The sequence below is a fragment of the Channa argus genome, chromosome 5 (assembly GCF_033026475.1).
Source record: "Channa argus isolate prfri chromosome 5, Channa argus male v1.0, whole genome shotgun sequence".
Classification (NCBI taxonomy): Eukaryota; Metazoa; Chordata; class Actinopteri; order Anabantiformes; family Channidae; genus Channa; species Channa argus.
In genome coordinates, this window is record NC_090201.1 from 25,019,957 (window position 1) to 25,044,827 (window position 24,871).

General features: G+C 40.8%; 3 protein-coding genes and 1 pseudogene across 3 annotated transcripts; all 4 read left to right on the top strand.

Annotated features, from left to right (window-relative positions):
- The first annotated feature begins 1,453 nt into the window (after positions 1–1,453).
- On the top strand, positions 1,454–12,784 carry osgn1 (oxidative stress induced growth inhibitor 1). The gene is made up of 8 exons (XM_067504648.1): positions 1,454–1,671; positions 5,877–5,939; positions 7,157–7,293; positions 7,392–7,583; positions 7,920–8,011; positions 8,738–8,937; positions 9,278–9,624; positions 9,726–12,784. The coding sequence occupies exons 2-8, from the start codon at positions 5,882–5,884 to the stop codon at positions 10,329–10,331; spliced, it is 1,632 nt and encodes a 543-aa protein (XP_067360749.1). The 5' UTR covers positions 1,454–1,671; positions 5,877–5,881; the 3' UTR covers positions 10,332–12,784.
- Positions 12,785–13,993: 1,209 nt separating this feature from the next.
- Positions 13,994–16,796, top strand: LOC137127543 (E3 ubiquitin-protein ligase TRIM39-like). Its single transcript, XM_067504649.1, has one exon. The coding sequence runs from the start codon at positions 14,184–14,186 to the stop codon at positions 15,642–15,644; it is 1,461 nt and encodes a 486-aa protein (XP_067360750.1). The 5' UTR covers positions 13,994–14,183; the 3' UTR covers positions 15,645–16,796.
- Positions 16,797–18,079: 1,283 nt separating this feature from the next.
- On the top strand, positions 18,080–20,411 carry LOC137127561 (nuclear factor 7, ovary-like). The gene is made up of 2 exons (XM_067504683.1): positions 18,080–18,234; positions 18,338–20,411. The coding sequence occupies exon 2, from the start codon at positions 18,355–18,357 to the stop codon at positions 19,753–19,755; it is 1,401 nt and encodes a 466-aa protein (XP_067360784.1). The 5' UTR covers positions 18,080–18,234; positions 18,338–18,354; the 3' UTR covers positions 19,756–20,411.
- A 2,038-nt stretch (positions 20,412–22,449) lies between these two features.
- Positions 22,450–24,445, top strand: LOC137127560 (zinc-binding protein A33-like; annotated as a pseudogene).
- Positions 24,446–24,871: the final 426 nt, after the last annotated feature.

Consider the following 24,871-nt stretch of genomic DNA (forward strand, 5'->3'; position numbering starts at 1 on the left):
AAGGAAAAATAAGCTACTTCAGTAATTGTACCCAGTTGTATTCTATCCACAGGTTAAAATCTGAATTGAATTTAATTTAGAATAAAACTTGAAAAAACAAAACAAACAAAAAGAAACCCATGCTCAAAGTAAAAAACTTCATTTTCTGAGGTACTGCAATATTTCTACAAAACTTAAACTTTTCATTATCTGATACTTGCACCTCAGCTGCACTGCTTTATAGATCCCAGTATTATACTTGTACTCCATTTCCACATGAATTATTCAAAAAAACTTTATTGATCGTCTGTGTGAAATTCACATCAAGTAATTGAAATTACATCTGTGATTCAAAACATGTGTTTAATCAAAACAGTGAATACCACCTTTGAAATAAGGTGCAGTTTTACAAACTGTAACATTAAAGTGATTAATTAAATGAATATGAGGGCATCAGAAATTCTAATGCAATAATTTATATTTTCAATAACTGATGTGAAATTACCTATTCTACATAATGAGTACGTCAAGTTTAGGTATTTTTGTAAAATAATTTACATTTTAATTCCTACGCTTTTACCTAATTGAAAGCTCTGAAACTTTTCCCTACTGCTACAACATAGAACATGTGACACAAAAAGCAGAAATAATCAGAGAAACTGCTGCCGTAAACAACACAGGATAAAACCAAATGTCGACATCTTCCTCTTTGCATCTATGCACAGAATCATAATCCTCCAAAAGGTCTCACAGCCTGAAAAACATATGAAGATTTTGTTGAAAATCTGACTCAATTTTTCTTATGTATCTATGCCCATGAAAAGATGTAGAGATAAACAAGACCCGCCACTCTGTTGACATTTCTACCACGAACATTAAGGTGTTACTTGTGTGTTTCCATTTTGTTCTACTTCATACTTCATCACACTTTAACTTTACTCGACTGCATTTAAGAATAGTAATACAAAATGCAACTTTATTGATCCCAATTTGAAATGTGCAAGCCACGTTAATAAATTAAATTAAAACACATGATCATCAAAATAGCATAATGTTTTTTTAATAAAAAGCCCCATTGTTAACAGCTGCAAAATTAAATTGATAAAATATGATATTAATACTATATTCGCTGATGTGAAACGTGACAATGAGACAAATGAGTACTTTTACTTATACTTCTGGTATTTTTGAACTAATACGTTTTTACACTTAAAGTTCTGAATGCAGGACTTGTGCTTGTAACTTGTATTTTTAGTCTATGGTTATAATTACGTAACTAACTGACTAAATAAACATGTGAGTACTCCGGTTCCAATACTGTTCATGGGGGGGGGGGGGGGCTTCAGTCGAGAGGGGTCTCCATCTTGCATTACAGACGATCTTTGTCTCTTACGCCAACGCCGGAGAGGAAGGGGATGGGTGGGTTAGTTGAGTAGACCGGCAGCAGGTCGTGTGCTGATTGGCTGGTGGAGGCGCTCGTGTGTAATGGTATATAAGCTGTGAGTGCCGAGTGCCAGCCGCAGTTTTTGCGCAGCACATGCAAGAAACACATCGTATTGAAATCAGGAAACAAAGCTGCGAAATGACTGACTGAGACACGACGTTTGAAGATAAAATCCACGTTCGCCTCTTTTCTGAAAGGCTGAGACGGCGGGAAGACGACGCAGGGATCCGCATCATCAGGAAACACACGTGAGTGGCCCTTAAATATCTCTCGAGCTTCCATTCATCCAAAGCGTGGCGCGTGTAGCTCATGCGCTCGGCTCTGAATCCGTCCGCTTCATTTTATGCGGTCTCCCTGCGTGAACGGTGCGTAGCGAGAGCAGGTCTCCGTCCTCAGTTCACACCGAGGTGATGTAATGTCATACAGTTGACCAGAAGGGGAAAGAAGAAGAAGAAGAAGAAGAGGAAGAGGGGGGTGGGTGGTGTCCGGTAACACGTCCAGCCGCGCACTGGGGTGTTTCTCTCAGTGTTTCCTGCTCAGTTTGGCCTCGAGACCCACTTGATAATATTTCCTTTGCAAGAATTCAGCTGACGTAATAAGAAGCAGCGGTACGACTGTGTAGAAAGATCAAACTGCATTCAAAGTGAAGCTTTCGGCTGTATGCGCCTCTGCTGAAGCAATAATAACTGTTACGATCTGAATATACTTCACAACAGTCTTAATAAGATCTTTAAGATTTGAATATACTTCACAACAGTCTTAATAAGATCTGTAGAATAGGACTCAGGACCTCCATTCACAGAGCCACATTATTAGCTCACGAAAAAACTAATGGTGCAAATAAGTATAAATGTGTTTAATAAAAATAAAAAAGACGTGGAGAAGGGATGGGTTTGTTGATTTTGGGGAGGCCGACATTAGTGTGAGGCTCCAGCTAAAATGACAGGACGCCAACCAAGTGGAGGTCAGAGGTCACAAATAGGTCAACTTTCATTATCTTGAGCTATAAATTGTTATTAACTGTCAGGAGATTCATTATTTAGTCCTTGAAATGTACAAAAACAGTGAAAAATGTCAGCTGAACTGGCCAATCACAGCTGGTGTCTGCAAATTGGGTCCATCTTGGGTTTGCCAAAGATGAGTCAGTGCTGGCCCAGTAATGGCTGCTGGATTGGCTAATATGGCATATTTAGCCACATTAGGGCCATGGACTATAGACCATGACTTCAGGTAGCCCACTGATCTGGGCCAATCACGGTGGGGTGTCGGTGCACTAGTAAGTAGTGTTCTGGCACAACGTACTATTACCATACTTGGGCCAGATTCATTCTCAGTATTTCAAGATCTGGGGCCATTACAGAGTCGGCTCATTTGGCTTTCAGACATATGTTCTCTTTGTGAAGACAGTCACTCCACTTTTTCAGGAAGCTGTTTTTTTGGGGGTTTTTTTGCTTTGTTTTTTTTTGGACTTGGGCTGCTTCCAGAGATTCCAGAAGTGTTTTAACTTTCCAGTGGGCAGAATATTAGAATCTCTTTAGCCATCTGGGCCATGCAGATAGCAGCTGCAGGATAATTTTAGCACGGCGTCAGTACAAGTGACATATAGGGCATTTTGATGTGTTTGCCAGTGTCATAAAAAAGGTAGAATTAAAAAGAGGTAAAATAAAAAAACATCAGCTGCTGGATGAGACAAAGGGCAGAATCTTCTTAAAAAGTCAGGTTTGGAGGGTCATTGGTTCACTGGAAAAGATTGGAACTTGGCAGAGCAGTAGAATGAAATATCTCAATAAACATCATATGACGATACTTATGGGAACAAGATAAGATTCTGCCTAAACAAATGCTGTACAGATTTGTTGTCGGTAGAAGAGAAGTTAGAAATACTGCATTAAAATCACAAAGAAAAGTCTGTTTAATTCTCTGTTGAAGGTTCTGGTTGGCTTTGACGATTCAGCTGCAGATTGTGGGATTATGTAAGGCCGAGATTATAAAACACAACTTGCATCATCGTCATTATGCAAAAAGGAAGTCAGGACATCCTCAAGTGTTGACAGATTGTACAATGCAAGAACACACATGCATATTTACAAGAGCAGTCATGGAGGAAAAGTGATGGATCATTGTTGTTTTAGGAGTGGAAATAAGTAAATTCTATAACAGACAATGAGGGTTATTACTGACAATATTTGGCTTGTGTTGAAACAGTCCTGATTATAAATAGAAGACAAACGTCGAATAAACACAGGTGTTTACCTGCATGTGTTAAGTAAAACTATGGATCAGTTGAAAAGGTTTTAATTGAAAAAGCTTTGTGTCACTGATGCACAGGTTATGCAGCACTGTGTGTTAAAGGTGAACGAGCACAACGCCCGGTCTGCACAACTGATGTTGTGAAGTTTGGGGTTTTTCTTCTAGTGTGGAGCTGCTGCTTCCCCGCAGCAGAAAGTCCTACTTTGTCCCAACAACCGCTGCTCACACAGTTTACAGTAAACCTGATGCTGGGCTGTTCTCCGGTTACGGTAAATGTGGAGAAACGTGACACAAAGCCAACAGTGGAACTACAGAGCCTTCACTGGGTTTCTTCACTTTCCGTCCAGTTTTTGACTTTTAAAAACAAACATGAGTCGATTCCTCCATGTTGAAACTAATAAACAGTGGGATCCATTTTCTGTTACTGAGACAGGTTTCTCACCTTTAATCAGGGAAACTAATGAGCCTGTCAAGTTGGTTCCATGAGGAATGTGTGTGTGTATGTGTGTGTACCCTCTGACGCTGAATTACACTCTGCTCCAGGCTCATTGCCAACTGTACACTGCCCTTATGTAACCCTCTTTACTCCCCCTTCTCTCTTTTCACTCGCTGAGTCTGGTTCTCTTCTTCCTTTTTTTTTTTCCTGTTCTCCCTCTTTGCCTGTACAGTTTTTTTTTTCCTCCTGACTTTTACATTTAATCTTCCTTCTCACTCTTCTCTCTCCTTCGTCAGCTCTTGCCGTTCCTCTCGCCACCTAGTCGTCTGTCTTGTGTAAGCATGACTGTGCAGTTTGTTAAAAAGCGGCCGGCGCTCGCCGCCACGCACCGCTGCCCTCGGCTCGCCGCACCCGCCCCTCTGCAAGTGTCACTACATGTGTATTGTGTTATATTTCACTGCAGACGGACAGTAAACTCCTCATCGAATTACACACTTCAACCTGTTTCATTCATCAATAATGTTTGTGCAAAAGAATATTACAAAAATGCTAATTTCCGCCTTTGAATTTTTGTTGCTCGGCTCATTTGGGTAGCTGGGTACAGGGCCCTATTTGGTGCCAACTGAGGAGTGTCTGCAACCACAATATCAGTGACTAATTGTTGCAAGTATTAGTAATATAGTACTTTAAACATGTTAGGACTTTTGCTTCTTTTGTTAAATTGAAGTAAAGCTCCGATATTTATCGGCACAACCCAAGGTTCAGTAAACGCTACAGAAATCAGAGAAAGGTGTGGGCAGCCTTTGTCCTTTCCCCTGAAAACAAGTCTTTGTAACAGCTGCTGTTGTGCTTTTAGCGGTGAATGAAAGTCATGTCATTGTTACGGAGAACAAAACTGTAGTTATCTGCCAAAGAGGCTCAGGGTTATTGTGTCGGGCTTCAAATACAGCAAGGCCTTATGTTTAACCACACTGATTCCTTTTCAAGTCAGTACAATTAAATTTAGGGCTGATGTCTTGCTTGTTCGTGCTCGTGCAGGTTGTGGTCGAAACACGATCTCACCGTCTGAATGCCCGCGGGCTGATGACACCATGTGTTTAGCTGAATTAAGTGTATTGCCACATTTACACTAATTGACTGTGTAAACTAGCGACAGATGTGGTTTTTGACGTGTTCGTGCTCATGACCCTTTACACTCTGAAACAGGAAGTCATTTGATGCCTTTCTGTGCCGCATGTGGAGAACCACATCATGTGTCCTTTACTATATGATAAATTATTGAAATACGGAGGCAACGAGTGTTCATACTGGAGAAACTTTAAAGCAACAAGATTATTCCCTGTTTTTTTTTTTTTCCCTGCGTGTACATGTGTTTCTATGGTTGTGTGGATAAATATTATTCCAGTGCTATTGTTGTGAGGACATTGTGGCCGGTAATCGGACCATCTTAGGGCTGTTTTGGTTTGACTGTAGGTTTCAGATCAGGGTTAGGGGGGATTCAGGTTCGTCTTGCGCATGTGTCATTTTAGAAGTGTCATTACTGCTGCAGGATGACAAGTATGTGTAAATAAGAGGTCAGTGGAAATGTACTGACTCGTGTGTGGAAATGATTAACCAAAGGCCTGAATAGAGTTATGTCCCACTTTCTTGGTGGTTGATAACATGGGTGATAACCTACTGTTTATGATGGTGATGATTATGTTGCAGTGAAAAGTAAATATACCACGAGTCATAATAATAATAATAACAGTATGTTTCTCTTCTCAGTGAAAATGGATTTCCATGATAAAGAAATTCCCCTTGGAGAGATTGTGCCTGTGGTGATCATTGGTAAGAGAGACACACACACACACCGCCTCACACACATTTGCATTTTGTTGTTTTGCTTCTGCTGTAGGAAACCACAGCGGCTTATTTTGTTTAGAGTAACATCATGACATTTTTCTATTTCCTTTTTTCTCATATTTCATATAGCACCTAAATGTTACCTTTCACCCATCAAGTTCACACGCTCAAAAACACACAAGTGTTAATTGTACTGGTTAAGCTTTATTCAATTTTTACAAATCTCATTGAGATGAAGATCTCTTGTGCAAGAGGAACCTGAGGTCACATTCTAAAAACCCTTTACATATGTAGGAGAACAACAGTAACTATCCTCTACTTCACAAGTTGACCTCAGTGGTGAACTGTGGTGAACTCATGATTCACCCTTTTGTCTTTTAGCCGTTAAATCATTTACACAAAATCTCTTAAACAAACGAAAGAAACTTTCCAGCGACAGCAGGAATCCTTCCTCCGGACTGTGATGGATGAACTGTTGCTCTTCTCATTCTCATGAGTTTTGTGAACTCTGCTATCAGCCATATTACACTATAGTAAAACACAGCAGTGCACAGAGTTAAGCAACAAGTTGCTGACTGAAGTTGCCGGATGCATAGTCACAATGATTTGTAATAAATGCAGCATAATTATTATTATTTTTTTTTTTTAAAGAAATGTAGAGTCACAACATAACATGTTAGTCAGCCTATGAACTCTGCAAAAGGGAAGTGAATACTTTTTTTTTTTTTTTAAACAGATTATATGTTTACAGTTGCATTTCTGTGCAGACAATTTAAAGATTTAGTAAGAAAAGTAAGTAAGAAAAGACATTGTTTCTTCAGTCAGTGAATCCATTAGTCATCATGAGAAGGCAAATACAGGTTTATTCAGTTCTGTGTTTGGCGCGTGCGTGGAAGCGTGTGGTCTTGCTGAGTCATGCAGTGAGTTTTATGTATGATGCAGTTAATCGTTAACTGCAGACTTGGCTGTTTTCCAAGTGAAGTTGGGCATGGGTGACAAAATTTTATAGTTTTATTTTTAAATTGCATTTTTATGTTCAGATCAGAAGACGGGTCCCTAAAATCCCAGGTTATTGCAGGTGTAACCATGGTAACCAAGAACAGACATAATATACATTACCTGAGCCTTATATGACCTAAAGATGCAGCTGGGAACCGTTTACAGCAACTCGCCTCTAATTTTTGTGTATTTCTGTTTCTCAGGTAACGGCCCATCTGGGATCTGTCTCTCATACCTGTTGTCAGGTTACACCCCCTACCTGTCACCGGAGGCATCGCACCCCAACCCCCTGCTGCACAGCAAGCTGGCAGAGCAGCCTCACCTGTCGCTGCTGGAGCAGGTTAAAAAAAAATGAACACACACAGCCGTGTAGTATCAAAGAGAGTTTTATTCATTTACTGAAGGTTCACGCATGTGTCCCTCACTCTCTCTGTCCAGGACCTGGAGTACCTGTGCGAGGGGTTGGAGGGGCGATCATCCAATCCCGTGGCTGTGCTCTTTGATTCCCTGCTGCTTCCTGACAGTGACTTTGGATTGGACCACACCTCGCCGTTAGAATGGCGATACGAGCCAGAGCGCGCCATCCCTCACTTGGTGCTGGGGAAGGGTCCCCATGGAGGAGCCTGGCATGTATGTGGCTAGAAATCGCCCACTTCATCATGTCCATTATTTATTATTCAGCTTTTTTCATACTTATTTTTGGTGACAGTCTGATTCTGGAGAAACTTTTATTTATTTATTTTTAAAGCTGCCGTCGTTTGCACAGTCAGTGAGAATATTAACTGCTAAATTATATTTTAACTGACATTAATCTGGAGGTTTTTTTTCTGTCTTTTAGAAAATATTATGGTCATGTGGGCAGAGATCTTTTTTTTTTTTTTTTTTTTTTTTTTCTTATTGTCAGCTGGTTATTTTACGCGCACACGATACAAGTTGACCATGTAACAGCCTTTGTGGTTTTTCCAGGCCATGGAAGGCTCCATGCTAACACTGAGTCTGGCTAACTGGATGGAGCTCCCTGGGCTCAAACTGAAAGACTGGATACGAGACAAACGCAGGTCAGCCCACAATACAACCATCAGACATCTGCTCTTTGTGTGTCCTAAACGCACAACAGAATGAATAAAAACATGACCCACGTGTAGCACTTAAAATCAAAAGAAATTACCCAACGTCCTTTTGTTTGAGAAAGGCCAGTTCAGTTTTCTTTGTTTACTCTGAATCAGAAAAAATGCTCTGCTGTTTAATATAACTTCCAACCTCATTAAAGAATTCTGTTAGTCAACGTAATGTAGCTGCTAATTGAAGAACTCAGTCTCAGTCAGAGTGAGTCGTCTGATTGGGTAAATGTGCTAAGGTACTGTGCTCCCTCAACTGGACAATGCAGCTACTGTCTCCTCAGAAACATCTTAAACTAGCTGGAAGACTGTAGCTCTCAGTAATTAAATCAGTAACTACCAGGTCTGTTATTGGTGCGAAAGGAAAACAACGGGTAGATGTCTATCAAGAATAACTGACCTTGTCACAATAACTTCATGGGAAAAAATATTTTATTCCAACTTTATGGGCAACAGTGTAGTTTTCTTTAATTATACCACCAGGTATAATCTGAGCGTTCAAATGTTTAGATGTTACCCTCCTCCCCGTTTGTCTTTGTGTATCTAATGTAACTAGCATGGAAATACCCTCAGTCATTTCCAGGAATTTGACTTGTAACTATGTTATTTTAATCATTTATTCTGCTTGTTTTGTAATTGTGGATGTATTTCATGTTGTTGTTCCAGAAACCTGAGAAATGACCGTGCCACGCCGACAGAGATCGCCTCCTACTACCAGCACTATGTTTCCCAGATGTCCCTGGAGCAGAGTTTCGCCTGCGGAACTACCGTCACCTCTGTGACCAGGCAGCCGGGCAACCAGGGGGGGTCACCGCCCTGCTGGAGAGTGACGGGACTGCAGCGTAGGGAGGGAGAAGAGCTGGGAGGTACAGTCGATGAAAACTCACTGTAATCAACATTAAATCAAAGAGACTGTGGCTCAGGTGGTAGAGTGGTCGCCCACCAATCCTGGGGAAGGTGGTTCAGTCCCCGCCTCCTCCTGTCTACATGTCAAAAGATCCAAGACACTGAATCCAAAGTTGTTCTCAGTGGATCTGGCGAGCACCTTGTATGGCAGGTGCCGAAATCATTGCAGTGAATGGGAATAAACTTAGGTAGAAAAGTGCTTATATGTGTTTTATCTGTTTTTAAAGTCTCTGTTGCAAATTTGAAATGGAAAGAAAATGTGACATAATCACCTCCACCCTCTCTCCCTCCTCCTTCCAGATGGTTCCACTGTTTTGGAGAAGATGTCTACTTTCTCTTTGTTGGCCCATAATGTGGTGTTGGCAACGGGGACCCATGACATCCCTGCCAGGCTCGGTGTGGATGGAGAGTCCTTGCCTTTTGTCTACCACTCGTTCTGGGAGCTGGAGGCAGCCATCTCTAGCGGCGAGCTCGACCAGGCGTCCGACCCGCTGCTGGTGGTGGGAGCGGGGTTAACAGCGGCCGATGCAGTGCTCGCTGCCCACCATCTCAATACGCCCATCTACCACGTCTTCAGGCGCTCGGTCACGGACCCCGGTCTCATCTTCAACCAGCTACCGAAACTGCTATACCCAGAGTACCACAAGGTGAGGAGGGTTTGATATGTGGAGCTGCTTACAACTGCTGGTTTTCCAGTATTTAATACTTTAAATGAGTATTTGCATCTGCTGACCTGTTTGACATCCAGGTTCACCAGATGATGAAACAGCAGCAACATCGACCAAGCCACCAACAGGACCTCGCCCAGAGCCTCAATCAACACTCCACCCCCTCCTCTCCCTCCTCCCTTTCTCCACCTCCCTCCACTGCTTCCTCATCCCCCTCCTCCTACTCAGGTTATCTGAGCTTCCCACTTCACAGGGTCGTGGAGTTCAGACCTGACAGAAAGTGCGTCCTGGAGTCAGACTCTGGCCAGCGGACAGTGGTCCAGGTGTCCAAGGCTCTGGTTCTGATCGGAGCTCACCCCAACCTTTCCTTTCTGGACAAAAATGGGAGTTCACTCGGCATCAACCCCAACGAGCCAATCACATGCCGGAGGAACCCGATCGAGGTGGATCCATTTACGAACAAAGTGGTTGCAGCAGAGGGGCCGGGCATGTACGCCATGGGGCCGTTAGTCGGCGAGAACTTTGTGAGGTTCCTGAAGGGAGGAGCGCTGGCTATCGCTAGCGATCTCGCCAAGAGACAGACACAGAGACAGGAGATGGGGCAAGAGGATCTGACTGTGGACAGGTGGTTGGACAGGCAGGTGAGCACTCAGACACAGGCTGAGGTTTGTGTCCTGGACTCATAGTAGAACTGGAAAAAAGACTTGCTCTGATCTGGAACTGCTTTCGAGAAATCAGAGTCTGAGGGAGCAGCATGCTGCTGAGTTGTTTTAGAGCAGAAACACGCACAAGTGGACACCACAGTTGGACTTGCACTGGTTTCCATAGGTCTGTTATCTTCCGAGAGCTACGGTGGATGAGCAAGAAACTACTCCAGACCTGAGACATTCTGAACGAAAGAAGCTTGAAATAAACCAACAGTGCTTTGGGTCCTACAAAAATAAAAATCTGAAAAATGTAAGTTGTAGCAATGAACACAGTGAGAAAATGAGTAGTGAAGGATGTGATGGGGGGAGACAGGTGGTGCATTTGGGTCAAACCCTTCACATTATAAACCTAGAACCTAACTATCAAGACATTGTACTGTGATGCCTTCACTTACACCCTGACCAAACTGGAAATTTCAGGCCAATGTCTTTGTCAAAGTTTATGTAAACAAATAGCTAAAATGTTAATGAGGATCTTTCAAACTTGGTTAGAATTGTAAACAGGGTATTTATTTATTCAGTAGAAAATAGCCTGTCAGCACCATCTAGTGGTCACATTTTGCACATTACAATTACCAAGCTCTTTCTAAATGACTGCACACATAAGTGGCACTTATTTGGATTTTTTTTTAAACTGCAGTGTATTATTTATAGGCCGAAACATGGGTTCATTTATCTGAGATTCTAAAATCTGTGATAATATTGGGGTTCGTGGGGTTCAGTGTCTTGTTCAAGGACACTGCACCATGTGAAACGGGATGAAAAGGGGATCGAACTGGCAACTCTGTGATTAATGCACAACCCATTTAATCCCCTGATACACAGCTGCCCCAACTGAGGCAATTTCTTTAGTGGCAATTTTTTACAGTGGCAATTCTGACGAGGTTTTCACTCCGAGAACCTCAATCACTACAGTAACTTCCTCAAACCAGTCAGCATTGTGTGTGACCAACTCACTCACAGTTTTAACAGGGTGGAATACGAACGTGTTTTCCATAGTCACTTCTGTATATTTAAGTGAGCTGATGCTACAGCGCCACCAAGTGTTGCTGGTTTCACTAAACGAACTGGTTAAAAGTTGAATTCTGCTTCTTTTTATTTTTTTTTTTTGTGATTTGTTTCTATGCGAGTGTGTGTTTATTATGGCATTAATTGGAGAATCTGTGGTGCTGTATTTTCATATGATTCTTCTATGTATGATTTAACATTCAACAAGCAGCTATTATTCCTACCTGATATGATTTTTAAATAAAACTTTGAATATGAAAAGAGGTTATACTTTACAAAAGAGAAACAAATACATTTTCTAACCACTCTCATTAAAAATGCTTAATTTGAAGCTGCTGTTCAGCTTTAATATCAACATAACACTGAATGAGCAGCACTGATTTTAAACCTGATGGCAGTAGTGTTGTATTAGTGCATGTTGTTTCTGTTTAAATCAACCGCTTTTGTTCAGACGTGAAGTCATAACAAGGCAAGATGTGTCTGCAAACGATGTACATTGATTTCGGCTGTTATTTTTCAGTGTAGTCCTGCTTTGTACAGTTGAAGAAACGCCACAATATTTTTTTTTTTTTTAAAGCATTTTAAGCACATTTATAACTTTCTCAATGTATAAGCTTCATTGAATTACTCCGTCTGTTTATTTGAGACAAAAGCCTAATATTTGACTAATGCAGTTACAGCTCCTAGTACACTCAGAAATGCTTCACGCCAACTGTGTAGCTTGATGTGTTTTTAATAGGTTTTGAACACCAGCTGTGGCACAGAGGAGTAAGTTATATGAGGCTATGAATAAGCATATATTCAATGTGAAATAGATTGTTTCAATTGTCTTTTCACAGTTTGATGCAGTAAACCATACTGTCACATATTTACATGGATCGTTTAGCGGAAATCAGCTGTGGCCTGGTTAACAGCAATTTAATTACTTTAATAAGCCAAAAAAGCAGAAATGACAGATGCAGTACAATATTTTACACTATACCGTTGTTTACATTATGTGGTACACAGAACTACAGCTAAACTATATTTCTAATTATTTATCATTTTGACAATGGGGTTTACAAACTAAAAATGTCCATCACAATTTCTCCGAGCAGGGGGAATCGGTGTAAAAACGACATGACTCCTTTGGCTTTGAGTTGGACAGTAACCTGTGATCTACAGTAGAGACGGTGCCTTAAGACACATTACTCACAGCAGCTTTATAAAGTATATTATCCATCAGAAGGTCTTGTTTTTCTGTAACAATCACCCTTTTTTAAAAAAAAAAAAAAAAAAACCTAAATGTTTGGAGAATTTTTTTTAAGTTTGTATAGAAAAGTGAATCACGTGTACATAAGACATTTAAAGCTTCAGTCAAATTAACTTTTTCCATGTTCATTTGTATGTGCATTTCTAATAAAAAGGAGGCTTTTTAACTAACATGTCCGTTGTGTGCGTTTTCCTTGTTTTTGGTCAAATGGGGGAAAATCTGTACAGTTGTAAGTGTCATGTTATCTGAATCTAAAGTGGATCAAGCAACATCTTTATTATTGCAACAATCATTATTAATCTGTCATCTAAAGATACTAAAAGCTACCTGATAAGTCAATATTAGTCCAAAAACCAAGCAAAATCCAATCTAATAACACATTATTTAGTCTTATCTGTTAGTTATGTCTTTCGCATGATAATTAAGCCAAATGAGACACAACCATAAAGCAACTGAAACTGAATGAAGAAGAATGAACCTTAGCTCCATAAACCCTGGTTACGAGGTTAATAATCTATTCTGCATCATACTTTATGCCTTTAGACTGAGAATGCTAGTGCTCACATTTACATTTAGTCCTTTAGCAGAAGTCAAGGAGAAAAACATCAAAGCAAAGTCCCATCAGACAACCAAGAGAAGCTCAGCAACACCACGGACCCCAGAAAGCTGTTCTCCACTTTCAAATCCCTCATCTACCCACCTCCTCCTCCATCATCTACCCCTCTCACTGCTTCCTTACTAACAAGGTGGCAGCGCTATAAAAAGCAACTGCTGTCCAAAGGTGATCTCAGGCCTGAGGACGGGGCAATCAAACAAGTGAAGATAAGTAATAATTTACACACCAAGTAGCCGGCAACACTCACCACATCCTCAACACATTTGTAATTAACATGATGGCCATGTTGTGATGTTCAGATAAAATTTATTTTTTGTTATTATATAGTGTTGCAACTTATGGCAGGTTATCTGTAGCAAGCAGCTTCCTGAGTGGTTGCATTCCAACCTCAGACCACATGCTTTAAATGGGAAGAACAAACTAGCCTGAAGTATTTTGACCCTCCAGGGTAAGATGATCATTACACCTGGCTACAGGCATGATAGGGTTTATCCCTGCCTCGTATTTCTACACTTATCCTCATTCTTAATCCCTACGGGAACAACCTAAGTGTAAAGCACCAGAGAATTGTGGCCCAAAACCAGCCAAAAAAACCCAAAACACTAGTGTTGAACTCATTGAAGCTAAAACATTTCAAGACCAATGCCACTTAAATTCCATTAGTAATACAGTTAATGGCTCTAGAATATCTAGTAACCCATCTAGTTCTCTAAGAGAATAACAATCCATTCTGACAATCCCCAATTGTAATTACTGCAAACAGGTGCTGACATGCCCCAGATTTATTACCTGGGACACCTGAGAACTTTGAACAAACTGAATCACATTACACAAACCAGGAAACAGAAGTCATTTTCCTTTGTGAGGAGACACACACAGACATAAAATTCCTGTTCGGATTGAAGCCAGAATAGTGGACCTGTCTGAACAAACGGATACAGCGAGAGGAGGGAAAATGGCTTTCCACTTAGATGAGGATCTGTCCTGTCCTATCTGCCACGAAGTTTTCGAAGACCCTGTTATCCTGTCGTGTAGCCATAGCTTCTGTAGGAGCTGTGTGAAAACCTGGTGGCGGAGGAAACATGGATATGAATGCCCAGTTTGTCAGAGGGTGCTTAGAACCCCACACACCCCACGTAACCTGGTAGTGAAGAACCTGTGTGAGGCCTTCTTAAGGAGGAGAAACCAGAATGCTTCAGCAGGGTCTGAGGATTTCTGCATTCTGCATTTTGAGAAATTTAAGCTCTTCTGTGTGGACGATCAGCAGCCAGTGTGTGTTGTCTGTCGGGATTCAAAAACACACTTCAGCCACAGATGCAGACCAGTTGATGAAGTTGCCCAGGAACGAAAAGAGGAGATCCGGAGTTTTCTCATACCCATAAAAAGAAAGCTGAAGCTCTTTGAACAAGTTAAAGGAAAGTGTGATCAGACAGCAGAACACATTAAGATCCAGGTCCAGCACACAGAAAGACAGATCAAGGAGCAGTTTGAGAAGATTTACAAGATTATAAAAGAGGAAGAGGAGGCCAGGATCACTGCACTAAAGAGGGAGGAGAAGCAGAAGAGTATGAGGATGAGAAGAAAGATTGAGGCTCTGAGCAGTGAGATATCAGCTCTTTCAGACACAGTCAGAGCCACAGAGGAAAAGCTGGGAGCGGAAGACGTCTCGTTCCTGCAGAACTACAAAGCTACAGTGGAAAGAGTCCAGCAGCGCCCCCTGCTGGAGGATCCACAGCTGGTCCCTGGAGCTCTGATAGATGTGGCCAAACACTTGGGCAACCTGACTTATCCCGCCTTGAACAAGATGAAAGAGATGGTGTCCTACACTCCTGTGATTCTGGATCCAAACACTGCTCATCCACATCTTGTCCTGTCAGACGATCTGACCGGTGTGAGATATGGAAGGAGACAGAAGCTTCCTGATAACCCAGAGAGGATCAACTATTACCGCTGCATCCTGGGCTCCGAGGGCTTTAGCACAGGTGCTCACAGGTGGGACGTTGAGGTTACAAACAATGACTATTGGTTATTGGGTGTTGCGGCAGAGTCTGCCCATAGAGACAAAGACATAAAATCTGGTTTGTGGCTGCTAAAGTTCTGGGATGGAGAATACTCCGTTTTCTCCCCACCAAACAAAGTTGTCACTCTTCGAATGAAAAAAAGGTTAGAAAGAACCAGAGTTCATCTGAACTGCGACAAAGGAAAACTGTCCTTCTTTGATCCTGATACTAACACGCACATACACACCTTCACACACAGGTTCACTGAGAAGATGTTTCCATACTTTAGCAATGGGAAAAGAGTGGAGCTAAAGATTTTACCAGAACCTGCCCCAACGCAAACACCACTAGTGACCATTGTTATCTTCACTGTGATACTCACAGCACTGCTTTTGATCGGAATGTTAATGGTGTAACTGTCTAAAGTTCTCACGCGCAGCAGGACGCACCTGAGCATCCAAAATGTAGGTCAGAAATGTAGCACATTTAGAACTTACAAGTGAAAATGATCAGTGATTAATAATAATTATCCATTTTGTTATATAACTGTTGAAATTTTAAAAATGTTGAACAATCATCTGAGCTGTTTCAATATAAACCTTGTATTCCATGTATTTCCTTTGTAATGTATTATAGCGGTTTTGTTGGATTGATTGTCCTACATGTCCATAATGTCTTTGGCCTTGTGGAAAACTGAGAAACCTGTCATTTAATCATCTATAGACTATAGTGTTCTGTGAAATAGGGGCAAAGTCATTTAACACGCTGTAGGTCTCATTTTGGGCTTTTCTTGCTTGATCGTTGTTCTCACTATACTGTAAGTCGCCGTGAATAAGAAAATCAGACGTCAATGAAATACTGTCAAAGTTACTAGTAGAATCTCCACCTGCAAGTGAATTCAAGGCAAAAATAAAATGGAAAATCATTTGTTGAAATCCTACAATATTTTGTAAGGAGTTGGTCGGAGAATTCTATGAGTGTTTCCTTCTTCTGTGTTGTCCTCTCTGCTTCCTTCAACTTTGCTCTTGACCGGGTTTTTAAAAGAAACAACAAAGCCTCTTTACCCAAGGCCAAACAAACATCTGAGATATATCAATCAAATTATGTTCTGGTGCATATTCCCTTCTGTACTTTTGCCTGAAACAAGATACCAAATGCTTGTGGTGGCTTTAGGTAATTTATAACCACAAAAGCTACAAGAGACGAGATCTTTTTTTGGATCAACTTGATTTTAGGTTTCTCTAACTAATTTTTTTCTAACTAATTCTAATAAATAACAAACATCATTTTAAATACAGACCTTCGCCTATAAGAATAATTCGTTTTTTCAGAAGCTGATATGATCTGCCATAACATTAAAACCACTTTGTCTGGTTAAAGTTGTGGCTGACTGGTGTAAGTATATTTCTATTTTTTATTTTTTTTACATCCTTGGTGGGCAGTTCTGTGCCCTATGTTTCATATTTAGGGCAAATGGAGTCATCAATGAAGCCAAACATAACACTTCATAGTTTTTACCAATAGGAAAATAATGCTGTGCATATTTCTCTCAAACAGAATAAAACCAACTACACAACACATTTTTTTTCCTTTCATTTTTTTCTTTGTTCTTCTCTACTACTTCACCTACTACACACATGGACATGGACCACGGTCTGGAACAAGCCGCAGAGGCTGAGGTCTGGGCAGATTTCAGGTCGAGCAGGTAAGAGTTCAAGTTAAAGGAGGAAGAAAGTGAGGAAGAAAGGAAAAAAGCAGAACAACTTTTTCTGAGCCAGAGTGGAAGCAACTGAACAAGCCCAGCAAACAAATGAAGGCAACAAAGAATATGCTACTTTCAGAACTAGAATCACAGGAACAACAGGAAATGTACGTAGATGTACGGGAATAAGGCCAGAAACTCCTCAAACTTACAGGCAGCATCAGTTATAGTTCTCAAAAACAGGTAAACAGGTTGGTGCTATCACTTCTACTGGTGTTTTCAATTCAAATCAAAGTGGAGACAGGTGAGTGGTTTGGCTCTCTCCTTACCTTAGAGTCACATGAGTGTTGGCATGAATGACCTGAGGCAACAGGAAAGTTTCTGACAACTTGTAGTGTGACCCAGTTACCACATGAACAGAGCCAAACAAAGATGGAGAATCAGTGCCTCAACACATGTGGATTGATTTATTGAATTTATTGATTTGGTTTTAAGCAGAAGGTTTTCTTATGCAATAAAAACCTAACAAATAAAAACAGTCCTTGATGGCACGTTTGTCTGAATTAAAAGTCAAATCTAGGTTTTTCATATTCGTAGGTTAGGTTTCACATACGTAGGTTGCCATTAAAAGGCCACATTTCAGGAAAAGGTGTTTGATTGTGTAGTTTTTTTTTTGGACTGTGTTGCATGTTCCTGAAGACTTTCAGTTTTCTCAAAGAGCAGACTGCAGAGCTCTTCAAATCCTGCTGAGTCTCTCTCCAGTAAAAAAGTCCTCACACAGGTTCTTTAAAGCCAAGCAAACAGGTGGTTCTCCCTCAGATGCTCTTCTTTCACAACTTAGACAGTGCTTTACTTTTCCTTGTAAATTAGCTGTTGACACAACAAATGGTGGACACGCACAAGCTAACACTGATGTGCACTAGAAATGGTCAGAAGCTCCACATGATGTGTAATGAATGTAGCCGTAGTTTTGAAAAACAGATTTCTGTAGCAAATGGTTCCAGTATGAATTTGTATTTGCCTGCCGTCAAGAAAACTGCCAGTGTTCATCTATGTAAATACAGTAACACAGTGGAATAGGCCACACCCTTATACACAGCTGAACAGGTGATCATTTAGGAGAAACCAGGTGACAAAACCCCAACCGCATACTTAATAGTCTGAGACAAATCAGGAAACAGAAACCATTATTTCATTGGGAGAAGACGACGACAGATCAGATTCAACATCCAACAAAAACCTCAGTCTTCACAGAGGGTTTATGAGAAAGCTGGAATACTAACAACACAACCTGAACTACTGATGTGAGTTTTAGAGGATTGTGACTCAAACTGTAAATAACTGTAGAAACTTAGGAAACACTGAAAATGACTTCCTGTTTCAATGATCTGCTTGTTGTGTTTTCAGCCTCACGCAGAGAGAAAATGGCATCTGGATCTGAGAATGATCTCACTTGTCCTGTCTGTCAGGACATCTTTAATGATCCTGTACTTCTGACATGCAGCCACAGCTTCTGTAAAGACTGTGTTCAGACATGGTGGAGAGGGAAACAGACTAATAAGTGTCCAATTTGTAATGCTGTTTCCAAAAGTAACCAACCACCTTCTAATCTGAATTTAAAGAACCTGTGTGAATATTTTTTAATGGAGAGAGATCAGAAATCTTCAGCAGGGTCTGAGGATCTCTGCAGTCTGCACTCTGAGAAACTGAAACTCTTCTGTCTGGATCATGTGCAGCCAGTGTGTGTCGTCTGTCGAGACTCAAAAACACACACGGGCCACAAATTCCGACCTGTAAATGAAGTGGCACAGGATCACAAAGAGGAGCTCCGGAAATCACTGAAGCATTTACAGGAGAAATTGAAGCTCTTTGAACAAGTTAAAGGAAACTGTGATCAAACTGCAAAATATATAAAAGTTCAGGCTCAACACACAGAGAAACAGATCAAGAAGCAGTTTAAGAAGCTTCATAAGTTTCTACAAGAGGAAGAGGAGGCCAGGATCACTGTTCTGAGGGAGGAGGAGGAGCAAAAGGGTAAAATGATGAAGGAGAAGATTGAGGCTCTGAGCAGTGAGATATCAGCTCTTTCAGACACAATCAGAGCCACAGAGGAAAAGCTGAGAGCAGAGGACGTCTCGTTCCTGCACAAATACAAGGCTGCAGTAAAAAGAGTCCAGCAGCGCCCCCTGCTGGAGGATCCACAGCTGGTCCCTGGAGCTCTGATAAATGTGGCCAAACACCTGGGCAACCTGACCTTCAACATCTGGAACAAGATGAAGGAAATGGTCTCCTACTATCCTGTGATTCTGGATCCAAACTCTGCTCATCCACAACTTGTTTTATCTAAAGATTTGACCAGTGTGGGATTTGAAAAGAAACAGAAGCTTCCTGACAATCCAGAAAGGTTTGACAATTATTGCATTGTCCTGGGCTCAGAGGGCTTCAACTCAGGGTCTCACAGCTGGGATATTGAGGTTGGAGAAAGTACATGGTGGTTTCTGGGTGTGGCACCAGATTCCATACAAAGGAAGAAAAAGTCGGTCTTGTCTGGATTGTGGGCAATAACATTAATGGAAGGTAAATACATGGCACTCTCACCAAATTACCAGACTTCTCTAATGGTGGAGAAGCTACAGAGGATCAGAGTTCATCTGGACTGGACCAGAGGAAAAGTGTCATTCTCTGATCTTGATACTAACACACACATACACACGTTCGCACACACTTTCACTGAGAAGATGTTTCCATTATTTCATAATAAGGACAAACAAATTCCACTGAAGATACTACCAGTGGTTCCTGATGATAACAATGGTAATAAGTAGAAAAATAATTATGATGATGGTGATGATAAGGATGATGATGAAGAAGAAGAAGATGATGATAATGATGATGATGACGATGATGGTAACAATTCTGATTGAGCCATTTATATGATAAAAAGGTTACGTGTGTCAGTGTCACTTATGTTGTTGGGTTCACACACAATCTAAGTACGAGCATTTACTCAGGTGACAGATGTTGCTACACGGAGTGGACACTTTGTCATGCTGCATCATGTCATGCTGTGTCTGATGTTGTTGGGTATGATAACTGATTATGTACTGCTGATATGGATGTTTGTGTATAATAAGTAAATATTATGTTTGTCCATCAGTAACTTGAATCTCTCCAGGTGAAACTCAGTGACTTTAATTTTTCAATGATGATGATGATGTGATGATGATGGTCACAGTGGGAAATCAACAATTATTAGGCTGCATTGACTGGCAGTGGAACAGTCCATCAAATCTATAACATCTTGTAAAACGGGGTTTTCAACATCCTGTCTTATACAATCACAGCTTTTTTCCCTGCATTTATCTGTTGTGATGCTGCATGTTTCACATGTTATTAACTTTTCACCTGTGAAATAGCCTGAAGAAATGTATCGAGTTTGTTAGCAGAAAAAATGAATAATAATGAAAAAGTATTACAAATCTCTGTTAGTGACTTTTTGTGGAACAAAAACTGCACATCTGGTATAAATGGAGCTAATTTCAGGTGATTTGATCCATATCAAGGCATCAGAGCTGATTAGTTGATTATATTTGATATTGTGAATGTGCATCCGCAAAGCAAACAAATAAATGTAGGTTAGTGACATAAATTGTACAACATTTACCTCTGAAATACCATAAAATGCAAATACTCAAAGTAAATGTACCACAAAACTGTTGCCACAAAATGTACCTAGTTACTTTGCACCTTCTGCTTATTAGTTCCAGCTCACATACAACAAGAGATAAAGACGTCACTGTGAAATTAACCTCTAACTTTGAGCAGTTGCACTTTAAAAATGCACAATATTTACAAAGATCCAAACTTTCTCAAAGAGCAGAGAGAGTTCGTATGATTAAAACTGCAATGTTTCCTTCTGTGTGTGGACACAGTTTATTATTCACAGCAGGGCAATTTGAAAAGTCTTAAAACATGACTGGGAGGGACCTTTAAGAAGGAAAAGAGAAATACAATGGCAAGAAAAAGTCTGGAAACACCAACATACTTTTATAGTAGTAGTATTTCTACTACGTTTTGTTGTTTTTATACCATTAAATGGTTGTGAATGAATCACAAAACACAAAAAATTACAATAATTCATTTTTAAGCACATTTGACCGCGGAAAAATATGCAAATTAAATATAACAAAGAGCTAATTTCTCACTGCTCAAAGCCTCAGTCTTCTCCTTCCTCATATGACTTGTTGCTTTTCTTCCTCCTTTAGAGCAGCTGGTCTGTTTTTCTTTCAGTAGAAAATGCCAGAACCTCTTAGTCTTGGACCAGGACTGGCATGTAACGTGCGTGATTAGTGACGTGACCGTTTGTTCCCCCCACCCCACTCCCACAGCGACCAATGTGTCCACATCCGCTGACCGACTGGCACCAAAGCGCGTGACGTGCGTGTTTAGTGTCATGACCGTTTGTTCTCCAAACCCCACCCCTACTGCGCCGGGTGTGTCCAGATCAGTTGACCAACCCCCCTCCACGTGGTTGCGCTCGTGATGGTTCATGTGTGTATTTCACCTGTCAGTCACGACCAGTGGGCGGGGATCCCTCCAATCAAATGTTTCCACGTCATATCGCAGTGCGAACGCCTCCTTTAAGTGCGTATATAGTTTTAAAAAGTAGCCGGTTACTGTCCTAATTATCGCTGCTGCTGCTATTTTTCTACCTCCTCACATTATCAAAAAGCTTTGGGGAAAAGGACATATATTACAGGTGAGTGTTTTTTACAATCTATATTACAATTTACTACCGAAGCATATATCTTAAAAAGATGAATAGATTTTATATATAGATAGGACAAATTAAAAACTATATTAAGAAGAGTAAAATATGTTTTATGCGTTTTTGCTAAAGGCCTCTTTCAACAGGTCAGTTCGGATGCGGACGACGCACTAGCGTGTGTGATCACGACAGGTGTGTACGACCCAGAAACTACTACTCTCAAGAAATGTCTATGTCATCAGTGAGATGGATCTTTGTCTTTTCGGTATCTGTGGGGATGATAAAAGCGACCCCCGGTTTGAAGCCCAATGTCTGCGCTAGTTTCCCTTTGACTATGAACGTTACACCGTTAGCGCCCATGAAGTAGACATGATTTGTAATATTGTTATACTGCATGGACACCCTGGCTGTAGACGGATTTTCCGCACCCCTGCGTGAAAAAGTGTTCCAGACCCTGGGAAACTGCACCTCAATAAGCGCCATCTCCTTAGGTTCCTTAAGAACTATGGGTCTCGCGAGCTTTGTTCTGTAATTCCATAATTTATTGTTCGGGTATATGTGATGATGAGTTGCTGGGGAGCGTGATGTAAAATCCATTTTTGTTCATGATGGTTAAATAAGATCTGCTCTGTGTCCAAGATTTGTGCCTCTGCGATTCCTCTCGCAGCATGATAGAATTCCTGTATACTGCCAAGGCCTCCGGGGTGGGACGGATTATAATATTTTTTTTCAGAGAGCTTTATATGTCCGCTTCAGAAAACACAAATGAACCAATAATTCTTTTAACATCTTGTTTTTTTTAAATCTATGACATATAAAACAATCCTATGGAGTTAATTGATATTTCAGCCGCTATCTCATAGAGCCTCTTTTCTTTTTTTTTCTTCACGTCATTATAACAAACAAATTCAATACATACTTTGGTTTATACCTAATCTATTTCACACATTATATCCACTGCTATTTAAAATACACACACAAACACACACACTCTAATATCTCATTTTATTTTAACAAATACGGTTGCTGTGTTTTCAGTGACACCACATATCATAGGCCTCTTGATTTGATCGTGTTTAGAGTTCCCACTTCTTCCGCTACACACTCATACAAATCAAATATTTGAAATAATTTAGAGAGAATAGCGTCCGCTACCTCTCGAAGGTTTGTCATACCTATAGTCATCAGTTATTTCAAAATAAACATGTTCTAGCTGGTCAAAAGAATCTCTGATGAGACGATTGTTTGGTTAGCCACATAGGGGGCAACTTAAATAACTGTAGAAATAACTGTAGAAACTTAGGAAACACTGAAAATGACTTCCTGTTTCAATGTTCTGCTTGTTGTGTTTTCAGCCTCACGCAGAGAAAAAATGGCATCTGGATGTAAGAATAATCTCACTTGTCCTGTCTGTCAGGACATCTTTAATGATCCTGTACTTCTGACATGCAGCCACAGCTTCTGTAAAGACTGTGTTCAGACATGGTGGAGAGGGAAACAGACTAATGAGTGTCCCATTTGTAATGCTGTTTCCAAAAGTAACCAACCACCTTCTAATCTGAATTTAAAGAACCTGTGTGAGGCTTTTTTACTGGAGGGAGGGTCTGAGGATCTCTGCAGTCTGCACTCTGAGAAACTGAATCTCTTCTGTCTGGACCATGTGCAGCCAGTGTGTGTCGTCTGTCAAAACTCAAAAACACACACGGGCCACAAATTCCGACCTGTAAATGAAGTGGCACAGGATTACAAAGATTACAAGGAAACTGTGATCAAACTGCAAAATATATAAAAGTTCAGGCTCAACACACAAAGAAACAGCTCAAGGAGCAGTTTAAGAAGCTTTATCAGTTTCTACAAGAGGAAGAGGAGGCCAGGATCACTGTTCTGAGGGAGGAGGAGGAGCAAAAGAGTAAAATGATGAAGGAGAAGATTGAGGCTCTGAGCAGTGAGATATCAGCTCTTTCAGACACAATCAGAGCCACAGAGGAAAAGCTGGAAGCTGAAGACGTCTCGTTCCTGCAGAACTACAAGGCTACAGTGGAAAGAGTCCAGCAGCGCCCCCTGCTGGAGGATCCACAGCTGGTCCCTGGAGCTCTGATAGATGTGGCCAAACACCTGGGCAACCTGACCTTCAACATCTGGAACAAGATGAAGGAAATGGTCTCCTACTATCTTGTGATTCTGGATCCAAACTCTGCTCATCCAGAACTTGTTTTATCTAAAGATTTGAACAGTGTGAGAGTTGGAGAGAAACAGAAGCTTCCTGAAAACCCAGAAAGGTTTGACAATTATTGCATTGTCCTGGGCTCAGAGGGCTTCAACTCAGGGTCTCACAGCTGGGATGTTGAGGTTGGAGAAAATACAAAATGGTTTCTGGGTGTGGCACCAGATTCCTGGAAAGGAAGAAAAAGTCGGTCTTGTCTGGACTGTGGGCAATAACATTAATGGATGGTAAATACAGAGCTTTCTCGTCACATTACCAGACTGTTCTTCTGGTGGAGAAGCTACATAGGCCAGAGTTCATCTGGACTGGACCAGAGGAAAAGTGTCATTCTCTGATCTTGATACTAACAGACACATACACACCTTGACACACACTTTCACTGAGAAGATGTTTCCATTCTTCATTAATATGGTGCCACAAGTTCCACTGAAGATACTACCAGTGGTTCCTGATGATAACAATGGTAATAATAAGAACAATTATGATGATGAAGATGGTGACATTTATGACAATTCTGTTTAAATCATTTTTTCATCAAGCACTGTTGGCTTTTCAATGTTTGTATGACAGCTTCTTTAAATAGTTAAAGTGCTTTTGAACTGGCCCATGTTTGGGATCTGGAAGCTCAAAAATTGTAAAAAAACGAAAAATAATTGCTTTGGCTTTTTGTATCCTCTGTTTCACAACCATTCTCCCCATCAAAACTGTTCTACTAATGGTTTTAATAAATATAAACTTCCTGTGATTATAGCAACTCTGTCTCATTTGAAATCAATTTTCCACATCTGAAATGTTATTCATTCATTTTTGTGAGTCCATTGATTATATTCACAATTTTGTCATTCCTGTTGGAAAAAAAAAGAATTCCAATTAGTCTTGGACCTGGACTGGCATGTAACGTGCGTGTTTAGTGACGTGACCGTTTGGTCCCCCCACCCCACAGCGACCG